At 33.7% G+C, this 11,775-nt stretch overlaps 2 protein-coding genes across 5 annotated transcripts in view; one reads left to right on the top strand and one right to left on the bottom strand.

The window, feature by feature from the left end:
* Window positions 1-4,452: 4,452 nt before the first annotated feature.
* LOC102612910 (salicylic acid-binding protein 2-like) lies at window positions 4,453-5,727 on the top strand. Its single transcript, XM_006466596.4, has 3 exons — window positions 4,453-4,845; window positions 5,015-5,158; window positions 5,388-5,727. The coding sequence occupies exons 1-3, from the start codon at window positions 4,468-4,470 to the stop codon at window positions 5,667-5,669; spliced, it is 804 nt and encodes a 267-aa protein (XP_006466659.2). The 5' UTR covers window positions 4,453-4,467; the 3' UTR covers window positions 5,670-5,727.
* A 3,252-nt stretch (window positions 5,728-8,979) lies between these two features.
* The window catches only part of LOC102614294 (uncharacterized), a 54,203-nt gene continuing 51,407 nt past the window's right edge, over window positions 8,980-11,775 (bottom strand). For 3 of the 4 annotated variants that reach the window (XR_008056667.1, XR_008056668.1, XM_052444903.1), the window contains one exon: window positions 8,980-9,610. Coding sequence is in view for 1 of the 4 variants with exons in the window: in XM_052444905.1 (XP_052300865.1) it covers window positions 9,671-9,710 (40 nt within the window). In the remaining 3 variants the exon portion in view is untranslated. Of the gene's footprint in view, window positions 9,611-9,655; window positions 9,711-11,775 lie in introns of those variants that run through there. The other variant, XM_052444905.1, reaches the window with a different exon arrangement.

The following is an 11,775-nucleotide window of genomic DNA, read 5'->3' as shown; positions in this document are numbered from 1 at the left end:
TTTTTAAAAGTAATTTTCAAAAAAAAATTTACCAAACACTAGAATTTGCCTGTATGTACTTTAAAAAATATATAATCTGTATAGATTAAAAAAAATAGGAAATTAAAAAAAATTATTTAATTTGTATTTGTGTGTGAAATAGGATACAAGGGTAGATTAATGGTGTGTGAAATTCCAAATATATATATATATATATATTGTGGTAACAAATAATACTCCTAAGCTTTATGAACCTTAGGAGGTGATAAGGATTAAGGAGGTACAAAGAACAAGAGAAAAGAAAAGGGTATTGAAATTGAAATCTGAATGCTTATGCTTGAAAAAAGAGGAAGGTGAAAGCGAACATAGAAAGAAAAAGAGTCAATAAAAGAAAAAGTGGGAAAGAAATTAAAAGGAGTGAGTGAGTTGTAATAATCAAAAATCCCAGTCAAAAGGTCAACTGCAATTAATTTTTGTTAGTTGTTACTTATCCAGACGCTAGTACGTTGAGAGACAGAGAGAGAGAGAGATGGACGGTACTAAAACCACAGGGTTTGTTTTGTTATCATTTTTGGGTGAGGCAAGATTTTTCATTTACGTATGGTGGTCACCTTCAATTATTGTTATCAAAGATGATTACAATTTCCATTTAGAGTGGTGAGAAAGTCGATTTCAGATTGTGGTCCAATTCATATATACATAAATCTGCCAGCAGGCTTCCAGTTTCCATAATTGCGAGACAATTTCATTAGAAACCGCCCCGCTGCCGCATCACTATTATTAGTGGTAAGTTTCCTGTTTTGGATAGGAATAGGATGATGTACAATTGCTTATTATCACTTTCGTGTGATAAGATTTTTTTTTCCCTCTTCATTTATTTGGGAGGAGATTTCACTTCAACAATAAATTAATAATAAAGGGATTACATATAATTTAAATTTCTGAGTTATAAACGAGACAATCGATTAGATAAAATAAAAAATATAAACACATGGAATGAAATAGACTAATATATGATCTAAAGTCTAAACGAACAATAAAATTACCAATTTCCACTATCGCATAATTTTTGTAATGATATAATGATCTGAAGGCCATTTTGTAATGATATAATTTTTAAAATAGTTGATATTATTTATAGTGTAGAAATAATCATTCGTGAAGAAGAAGGGTTAAATATTTAGTAAAATTTATTTACCAAACACTGGAATTTGCCTATATGCACTTTAAAAAATATAAAATCTGCATAGATTGAAAAAAATTAGGAAATTAAAAAAATTATTTAATTTGTATTTGTGTATGAAATAGGATACAGGGGTAAATTAATGGTGTGTGAAATTCCCAAAAAAATATATATATATTGTGGTAGTAGGATTTGTTGAAGTAATACTCTGTAACAGCAATAGTCAACAAATGAATTTCAACGTTAAAAGAAGAATGACATTTTCGCCCCTCATAAAAATTACTTTTATCATTTGTTTAATTACAAATATTTAAGAATTATTTCTTTTTTGGAGTTACAGCATTCAAAAAAAAATCCAATGATGGTATACATGACTTTTTAACACACAAATTGATATTAGACAAAATTTAATTCTCAAACAAATTAAATTTAGTCAATTTATATGTTAAAAAAACACATTTACTAGGAATATATGAGCATAAGCTTGAACGCATGCATGAAAATTTTATGAATAATGTCATGACATTAATTTTCATTTTAAAATTTTGACGGTGAATGATGTCATGTCATATGTCATTCGTCAAGCAAATTACGAAATTTTTTCATGAATTTCATTTTGATTGATAATTTTACTTCATCATTCACTTGAAGAATGCAATATTTGAGGCAAACATTTTAGAACAAAATTTGAAATATGAAGCATGCATTATTCAATTTTTTTTGGAGACACTGCTTAAGTCCAAGGGGCAGACGTGGGTCTTACTATTAGCTAGTGTTGAAACAATAAGCTTGCCGATTATCGTGTGATCATTCCTTCGAAACTTTGTTGGATCGGAGCTTGTGGTTGTGGGATTAAGCTTTCAATTGGTCGATGAGAATACGACAATGCTATGCTTCATTTTATATTTGCCGCCCCACACTCGTCACCCACCAAGCTTAATCGGAGAAATTAAAGAAAATGGAGAAGGACCATAAGGCGCAGTTTGTTCTAGTACATGGTACTTGCTTTGCCGTTGATGGAGTTCATCATGGCTTCTCTACCACAAGAGGAGCCAGCGATGTTTTAGTGGGTCACAGTTATTTATGGTGGTCTCGGAGTTTCATTAGCCATGGAGAGCTTCCCGGACAAAATTTTAGTAGCTGTTCATGCCTAATTTAATATCCCCTGGCAACTCTAGCACAAGAAGTAATCAATATTAATTACATTGTATTAATGTATCTCTTAAACATTAATCATGCGTGTTTCACATGCAAATAGCTAGCTAGCTGTCTGTTTCATTTGTTGGGTGCATTCACGAAACAGTTCTTCAAATTGAAATCAATGGATACTGTACCAGACTTCAAGTTCTCATTTGATCATGGAAGAGATGACCCACCAACTTCTGCTATTTTTTGGCGCCGTTGCACCCAAAAGAGGTCAAGCATGATTAACATTAATTATTACTATTATTATATTATGGCTAAATTCTGTCATAATGGATGCAGCCCTTGGAATTAGCCAAGATGCTGTTAAGACCAAGTCATGAGCTGCTTTTAGCTAATGATAAGCTTTTCGAGGAAGATTTTCAGACATGGTTTATTGAGATATTACCCAACCAAAGATGTGAAGCTTATTCAAGGATCTGATTTTGATCACATGGTTATGCTTCCAAAGCTTCAAGAGCTTCATAAATGCCTACTGGAAATTGCTCAATCATTTAGTTAAACTGGTCCTCCCCCGCGCCACCCCCATCTTTTTCTTTTCTTTTTTAAAAAATTTTGGATCCAGTTAAACATGTCTTTCAATAAAAGCAATAATTTGTGAATATTCGCTTTCAATCAGATTTGTAATAATCTTATCATTCACTTTATATGGAAAACACTAGAGAGACGCACCTCATATGTCACAACACTTAACATTTAAAAATTAATTGGCATATAATTTTGTGCGATAAGGAGTAATATCCAATAATTCGTATTTTAAACGCTAAACATTAATAGATGTTTTACTGTCCTAGATGTGGTAAAAATATCCGTTCGGTCCGGACCCGGACCGTACCCAGGCGTTGTGGTTCAGGTATTACCTGGTTTGGGTATGAAGCCGGGTCGGTCTTGAGCATCACTTGATAAACCCGGAACCCGGATTTTATTAAAAAAAATTATAAAATGTATATTATTTTAAATATTTATATTTATTTGACTCATTTATTATACATATATAAAGTTTTAAACACTTAAAGTTTATATTTTCATGTCAAATTTTATTGAAATAAATTTAAAACTTATAAATTACCAAAAAAATAAAAAAATATATACACATATAATATTAAAAAAATATAAAATTCGGGTACCCAGATTAAAACCTGGCCCGGACCCAGACCCAGACCCGGACTGGTTGCATCCGGGCAGGGTCCGGTCATTGTAATACCCGGACCCGGTCCGGGGTTTTGCCATCCCTAACTGTCCTATTCAGCTTGTTGTCAACTTTGAAATTTTTTAAATATTGTTATAGTGTAAAATCAATCAAATTTTCTTTTCACCCGTATAATTAAGGTTTAAATTCTTGACCTCTTATTTCCACACAAGAGATTTTACTAATTAAACTAGATCTAAATGGTACCCACAAAACTTCTACTTTCAATAACCATTGAATCCCTTATCTCAAGAATCAATAGCAATGCAAAGAAATCTAATATATAAAAGCGAGGCTATTTGAACTCACTAATTTCCTTTCAACACTCATTTTTTAGTTAAATTAATCATCAAATGATAAATTATTATTTTAATTCATTAATTCTCAAAAATCACAAACTTACCATTAATTAACTATTTTCTTTCTCTATCGTAACGATGATCAAAGTCTAAATTAATCTATCTTTATTTCAATTTTTCAAACCTTTCTTGTTAAATCAACTTTATCTTTCTCTAACTTTTTACTGTTCATTATCAATTCTTGCATATTACTATCATTCAAAATTTTTACTTATGAAATTTGACCAAAAAATTTTAATAGATTAAAAATAGTACTCAAACTTTTATTTTTTATTTTTACATAATAGGGATTATTCCCTTCATTTTGTTTTAGATTACAATAGAATTTTAATAACGTATACAAATATCTAAGCTCTTAGATTGAATCAAATGAAAGGCTGGATTTAAGTTTCGGACCAGTAAAGTGTTTCGTAATTGAATTGGTAAGATTGGGACCCACCCAAATTCTGAAATTCAATTTGAAGAGTATGAACGATGCGTCATCAGTGTGTGTGTGTAATAAATGCAACACAAAGGGAAGAAGGCATTATAAATAGTTAAGTAGAGAAAAGAAAATGGAAGAAGTAGTAGGCATGGAAGAGAAGCATTTTGTTCTAGTTCATGGAGTAAACCATGGAGCATGGTGTTGGTACAAACTGAAAGCAATGCTGGTGGCGGGGGGTCACAGGGTGACGACGGTGGACCTAGCCGCCTCGGGCATCAACATGGAGAGAATTGAGGATGTGCACACATTCCAGGCATACAGTGAGCCCTTGATGGAGATTTTGGCATCACTTCCTGCCGAAGAAAAGGTCATACTTGTCGGACACAGCCTTGGGGGCGTCACTTTGGCCCTTGCCGCTGACAAATTCCCACACAAAATCTCCGTGGCTGTTTTCGTAACTGCATTCATGCCTGACACCACACACCGCCCATCTTTTGTTTTGGAGCAGGTTCCCGCATCTCTCTCGTCTCATCTGAATCTGATCATCACATTTATTTGAGATGCATGCGTGTTTAAAGTTGAAACTGATCTGTAACTCTTTAATTAACCAGTCAATTAATTGCGATTACTGTATTTTGTTCTAATTTGTTGGATTTTATGTGCATGTTGAAAAGTAGTATTCTGAGAAGATGGGAAAAGAGGACGGCAGCTGGTTGGACACTCAATTTTCACAATGTGACGAGTCAAATCCATCTCACATTTCCATGCTTTTCGGCCGCGAGTTCTTGACTATCAAGATCTATCAGCTTTGTCCTCCTGAGGTAATTAATTTACTGCGCATCACATTCATCGGACGTGCAATTGTGCTTTGTCAAATTGTATCCTACCCATATCTCGACAGCGACACCATGCAAATCATGTTAAACTTTATCATTATTATTATTATTACTACTCACATGTCAGAATTAATTAATTGTCGCCGTAGAACATTTTTTTTATACCATATCACCCTATTCATTCAATTTGTTTATGTATTATGTTAATTGAAAGGATCTGGAGCTGGCCAAGATGTTGGTGAGGCCAGGATCAATGTTTATAGACAACTTATCGAAGGAAAGTAAGTTCAGCAATGAAGGATACGGATCTGTTAAGCGAGTTTATCTTGTATGCGAAGAGGATATTGGTCTCCCTAAGCAATTTCAGCACTGGATGATCCAAAACTATCCCGTTAATGAGGTGATGGAGATCAAGGGCGGTGATCACATGGCAATGCTTTCCGAGCCACAGAAACTTTGCGATTGTCTGTCTCAGATTTCTCTTAAGTATGCATAAAATTAATCTTGTCAGAAGCTTTTCATACAAATAAATAAATCAAGTGCTTTCTCCGTTTTCTCTTTGCCTCTTGCGGTTAAATTAATGTTGTTCGTGGGTGTGATATGTCCAAGTCGTGACGGCAAGGCTCAAATCACATTATTCTGCTACTTCTTGTATTATTGTGCCGCATAAATAAATCAAGTGCTTATTATTGTTGTCTTTATGCATTCACTCGGACGTGATACACTCGGGAATTAATCGTGTATTTTTCGCTGGACAGTAGACATGATATAACTTCAGTGATATGAGTGTTCCAAGTTCAAGATAAGCCTGCCTACTGCTCCTCCACAAAAGTCAAATCATCTGACTGCACGCTTTTTTATTACAAAACTCACATATTTGTAGTTATTCATGCAGCCCTTAAAGCATATGGACCATAAAAAAACATAACTGATACAGATTAAGAGTATGCTTGTAAGTTGTAACTATTATGCTGCAACCTAATATTGAAAACAACAGAGTTTAAATACAAGATTAAAACTTGCAAATTCTTTAACTTAATTGATCTTGTCCTTCAAAAAAAACTTGTTTCCACCATAATATGATACATCTTCTGAAATCTTTTGAATAATATTTTCCGGCCATTCAGAATTTTGAAAGCGAAGCGACTAAGATGTATTCGTTGTGATATAATTAAATATTAGAGATGGATAAAAATAGATTTGGAATCTTTTTGTTTTTTTTTTTCTCTGCGACAATGGAGTTTGATAAAAATAAATAAAAGGGTTGAGAAAGAAGGGTAAAAATTTTGGAAAAATTAAGCAATAAAGGAAAATTTCGATAGTTAATAAAGCGTTATTGCATTAGATACTAGAGTCATTCAATCTGGGTCATTCGCGTCATTAATAATACTTAAAAGACTATTGAATAGGTTTGTTTGATTAACATAACATAGCTTATCAAAGGAGGGGGGAAAAATAACATAACCAAGTGCAAGGACATCAAGTCATGTCAAGATTCCACCCTAGAAGCGTAGGGAAAGAACCGAGTTTAATAAATGGCTTTGCGTAATCGAATTGTCCGCAATTAACCACCAAAAGATACTACAATCTGTCTCTCTGACCCATCTATCTATATCTATATATATATATAAAGCTGAGTCTTGAGGAGGTGATGTGGCATCACCATTTCTCATTTTTGTATATTCTCTATGATCTAATAAATAAAGAAATTTTCTTTTAGATTTGGCTTTTCATCTTCTCATAATTAATTTGATTGTTATTACACAATAACAATTATGTAAAGATTTTAATGATGCATATTCTTTGTAATAAACATCCAAGGGGGAGTATTATGAATTTATTAAAATAAATCTAGATGTTCATAACATATATCTCTTAGTCTCCCCACTATCTCCCATTAACAACTTTTAACTTCCCTATAACTCCCACTATCTCATAAGGAATTATGATTCATAATTTTTCATTAATTTCATGGAGTGATTATGTAACTATAAAAGGAGAGCTCATCTTTTTGTTTTGTACACACACAATTGGAATGAATAAAATCACTCTATAATATATTCTCTTATTTTATTCTTTATCTTGCATTGCTTCTTTATTTGTATTGCTGGCTAATAGTTTTTTTTTTGTTTTTTATAAGGCTGCCTCATCTTAAGAAAAAAGTCAATTCATATTTTTTATCAGTTTTATTAAGTGTAAAGTAAAAAAAAAAAAATAATACTAAATTTTTTTCAAAGCCGCGTGAAACGCGGTTCTATTGTCTAGTATAGATTATAAAATCTAAAACCGATACGACACCCTCATTTTCACCAACAGAGCCACACAGTAGTGTTCTTGGTGAGGGCACATGCCTCCTCACTTAACTCAGATATTTAAAAATCAGTTGATCATATTTTTGCATAGTTATGCTTTTCTTAAAAATGAAACCCCTCATTCATTATTAAAAATTTTACAAGGTTCAGCTTAAAACAATTCCAATACAGTCAAAATAAAAAATTGTGCCCAATTCCCTGCGGTTTAACTCTTATTTTTCCACTTTTGGAAAACTTCCTTTGGCCCCACAAAGTAGTTTAATGCCCTGTAGCTTGAAGTACTCCCATTGCTATGCAAAAGTCATGTTACTTGTTAGGTAAAGTCAAAGACACGAGTAAAAAATGGCCAAAGATGTCATATCACACACATTGAACATAAACTTCTCGTTGGTTGTAATGAAAGTGGCAAGGAAAAAATGGCCAATAGATGACTAGAAGAAAAATCTTTCTCAGATTATTCAACGAGGGAAAACAGTAAGGACAGCTCTGCCCTTGCGAGGTACCCGTTCCCCTGATCCTCATAAGGAAATAGACAAAATACTCCTATAGCCAAAATAAGGCGCGTGCAATCCTCATAAAGACACACTTCAATGCATCCAGCCCTAAACAACCTCAACAAACTCATTCTCATGCTGCACAAGCAGAAGAACAAAATTCGGATGCAAAAGATGAAGTCAAAGAAATGAGTTCAGAGATCTCTTTCGTCTGACTCCTTTACAAGGACACCAGAAAAATTTCCACAATGAGCAGATCAGAAAGCATGAATGTTAACTGCACATTAAAAAAGTGGGCAAATATCCTTACCTTCATCAACTGTTCAAAAGATTTATATGATAAATCAATAACATTGAAATATCAACACAAATTTGGCCCAAGGGTTTTGACGAACTGGAGAGCTCTTTCAGAACATCTGTCTCAGCTGTTCTGATAAATATTTCCATTCATTTTTACCAATTAAACAAATGCATCTTTAATAGATTGAAAGGATCTCATTTTTACCATTTCTTCTTATTCTTGAGAAATACTGGACTGGCTGAAATTCCTTTAAGGTTGTGTTTGGTTAAAAGGAGGGAATGGAGGAGAGAAAAATAATTTGAATTCCTTTTTTTAATTCCATTGTTTGATTCGACATAACTTGTAATAATTTAACATCTATTAGAAATTAATATAAATTATAATGTGGATTTTAAATTTCACACCAAGATGTGAAGAATTCAAATTCCCCTTATGTCGGAAACTAAAGCTTCCAAAAATACCCCTTCAACTTTTTAACTTATTTAATGTAATCACATAATTATTATTTATACTTTCATTTTTTTCAATTCAACATTATAGATAATTTTAAATTAATTAAATTTAAATAATGATTTAAAAAGTTTAATAAAATAAATTTATTTATTTATTTAATAGAAAAATATTAAATATTAAATATTAAATATTAAATTGACAGTCACTGAATGGTAGGACTGACGCCGGTGTCACTGGTGTGTGTTACTCATTGCGACTGTCATTCGACTTGCCGATCAACGATCAACATTACTATGTCATCGTCGAGATCAAAAAATGGTTGTATATTGTTCAAATCTGACTGATTGGCGATGATTTGGCGGTTGCTAGTGGCTATGGATGGTCGGAAATGGAAGTGGCAGCCTTGATGGACAAAACCAAGGCGACGACGTGACAAGAAAAAGGTGAAAACTCGACGATTTGAGGCAGCGATATCCGCAGCTTTCACGCTTCAATTGGAGGCTTTCCGGCAATATTCAGCGGCAGCGATGGATGGGGAATGATGGTTGGCTCTTGAAGTTCTGATCAGTACCTTCCATTACCGGTGATGTGGAGGGAATAAAAAATGGCTTTCAGGTCGGGCTCTCAGGTTCGGGTTGACTTGTTTCTCTCATGTGACCCAACTCTCTCTCTAACATTTGCTGTTTAATTTTTTTGAATTATATTCATGATAAATATTGAAAGCTTAACGCTTATTAAGGTTAAAATTGTCTAAATAAAAAATTAGAGATTTCCTTTCTTTATATAATTATGTAACAAACCAAATATTAGAAAAGTTTTGTACTCTCCTCTCCTCTCCTCTTCTCTCTTTTTCTCCACTTTCCTCTCCTCTCATCTTCTCACATTTCTTCAAACCCAACATCACCTAAGTGGTCCTCCCTTCTTTGAATTGTCACGGTCATCTTGCCATAGAGCAAAGTTCCTGAAATCTCATTAAACTGAAAAATATATAAACAAAATAAGTAACTACAGTGTCCTTAATAAAGAAACAACATGACAATAAAATCTTCTTTTTTTTTTCGTTGTTTGGTTTGACATAATGTATAATAATTTAACGTCTATTAGAAATTAATATCCATTATAATGTAGAATTTGAATTCCACAACAAGAAGTGAAGAATTCAAATTCCCCTTATGTTGGAAACCAAAACTTCTAAAAATACCCCTTCAACTTTTTAACTTATTTAATGTAATCACATAATTACTATTTATACTTTCATTTTTTTTCAATTCAACATTATAGATAATTTTAAATTAATTAAATTTAAATAATGATTTAAAAAGCTTAATAAAATAAATTTATTTCTGTTGGCATTTTAAGTCTAGCATATTTTTGTTGACTTGAAAAATTATTCATGCAAGGCTTTTTGTCTTAGATTACTTCTAAGTTGAGGTTTATGCTCCGCCATATCTGTTTGTTTACTAACTTCTGAAATAATTATGCAGATATGTTTATCTTTCTATGAAGTAAAAAACAAACAGCCATCATGGTTCACTAACAAAATTGAACGCCTATACTGGGAGCAGTGGTATGTGAATTTGAATGTGGCCCTAGGGGTGGGCAAAATATCCGACCCGACCCGATCCGACCCGATCCGATCCGAAAACTTTCGGGTTCAGATCGGATCGGGTGGTGAACAAAACCCGATCGGGTGAAATTGTCTCAACCCGATCGGATCATGTTCGGATCGGGTGAAACCCGATCCGATCCGAAAACCCGATCGGGTTGAGAAAAAAAATTTGGCAAATACAAATTAGTAACAGAATACAAAATACAAATACACACTCACATGAGTATACAACACAATCACTGAATTAGACAATCAGTAACTCACTTACTCACAGAATACAGAATCTACAGATCACACATCACAGAGTCACAGACTTCACAGTGTTACACTTACACAGACTCACGGATTTGCATTTTACAGTAATTCACAAAGTATTCACCTCACCGCAACAAAATAATTCAATAATTCACAAGAACAGAACACGAGCAAAGCAAAGTCTCATTTTGGCTCACAAACCCTCACTCACTCAAACAGTCAAACACTCACCAGTCACTGCCTCACGATATCACAAACCCTCACTGTCACACACAAATCACTGAAAGTCTGAAACCAGCACTCAAGCCGTTAAGCACAAGCAGTCAACCCACACCCATTCCCGCCTCACGACCTCCGTCGCTCACCACACGCAGCAAACACACACGCACAGTTCACGGAGCTACCTTCAATCGGCCACCACACGCAGCAACCGCTGCCGAGAACGACCCGAACTGAAGCCGAAGCTGATTCGCGAAGATCGTGACCCGATCTACAGATCTGCTGCAACCAAGCTCCGGATCCAAGCCTTGAATCCTCTACTCCACCATCACTCAGTCCGATTGAAGATCCACCCGGCAAGCTGCCTCCGATCCGCTCGAGTCTCCACCATTGGCATTCACGAGTCACGCCTGTTGAGTGTTGACATCCGGCCACCACACCCTCACGGTCACGCCTCACGGTCACGGGTCACGGCTCCAATCTCAAAACTCAAAAGGTCTCTTCACTCTCTGTTTTGGAAGTTGAAAGTTTGGATTTGGAACTGAACTCTTGAAGCCCGAACCGAATAAGCAAATCCGGCTTTTGAAGTTTGAACTTGTTTAAGTGATGGTATATCCGTATATAATATATAGTTATATATGCATTAATGATTAATTATAATTGTTATTTTTTATATGTTATTTGAGAAATGTTAATTGTAAATGTTAATTATATATTGTTAAATGTTATCAATAAAATGAAAATAATCCGGCATTAATTTTCTGTTACTTATTAATAATTGATTTTTTGTATGAATAGTAATGTTAGATTAAAAATTAAAATTAAATATTATGTTACAATATAAATTATAATTATATATGTCATATGATATGTGTATTTGTAGAATAGTTTCAACTTCAACAAAAAATTAACCAATTTAATTGCAGTAGTTTCAAGTTTTAACTTCAACAAATAATTAA

The sequence above is a fragment of the Citrus sinensis genome, chromosome 7 (assembly GCF_022201045.2).
Source record: "Citrus sinensis cultivar Valencia sweet orange chromosome 7, DVS_A1.0, whole genome shotgun sequence".
In the NCBI taxonomy this organism is placed as follows: Eukaryota; Viridiplantae; Streptophyta; class Magnoliopsida; order Sapindales; family Rutaceae; genus Citrus; species Citrus sinensis.
This window is presented reverse-complemented; position numbering and strand designations above follow the sequence as displayed.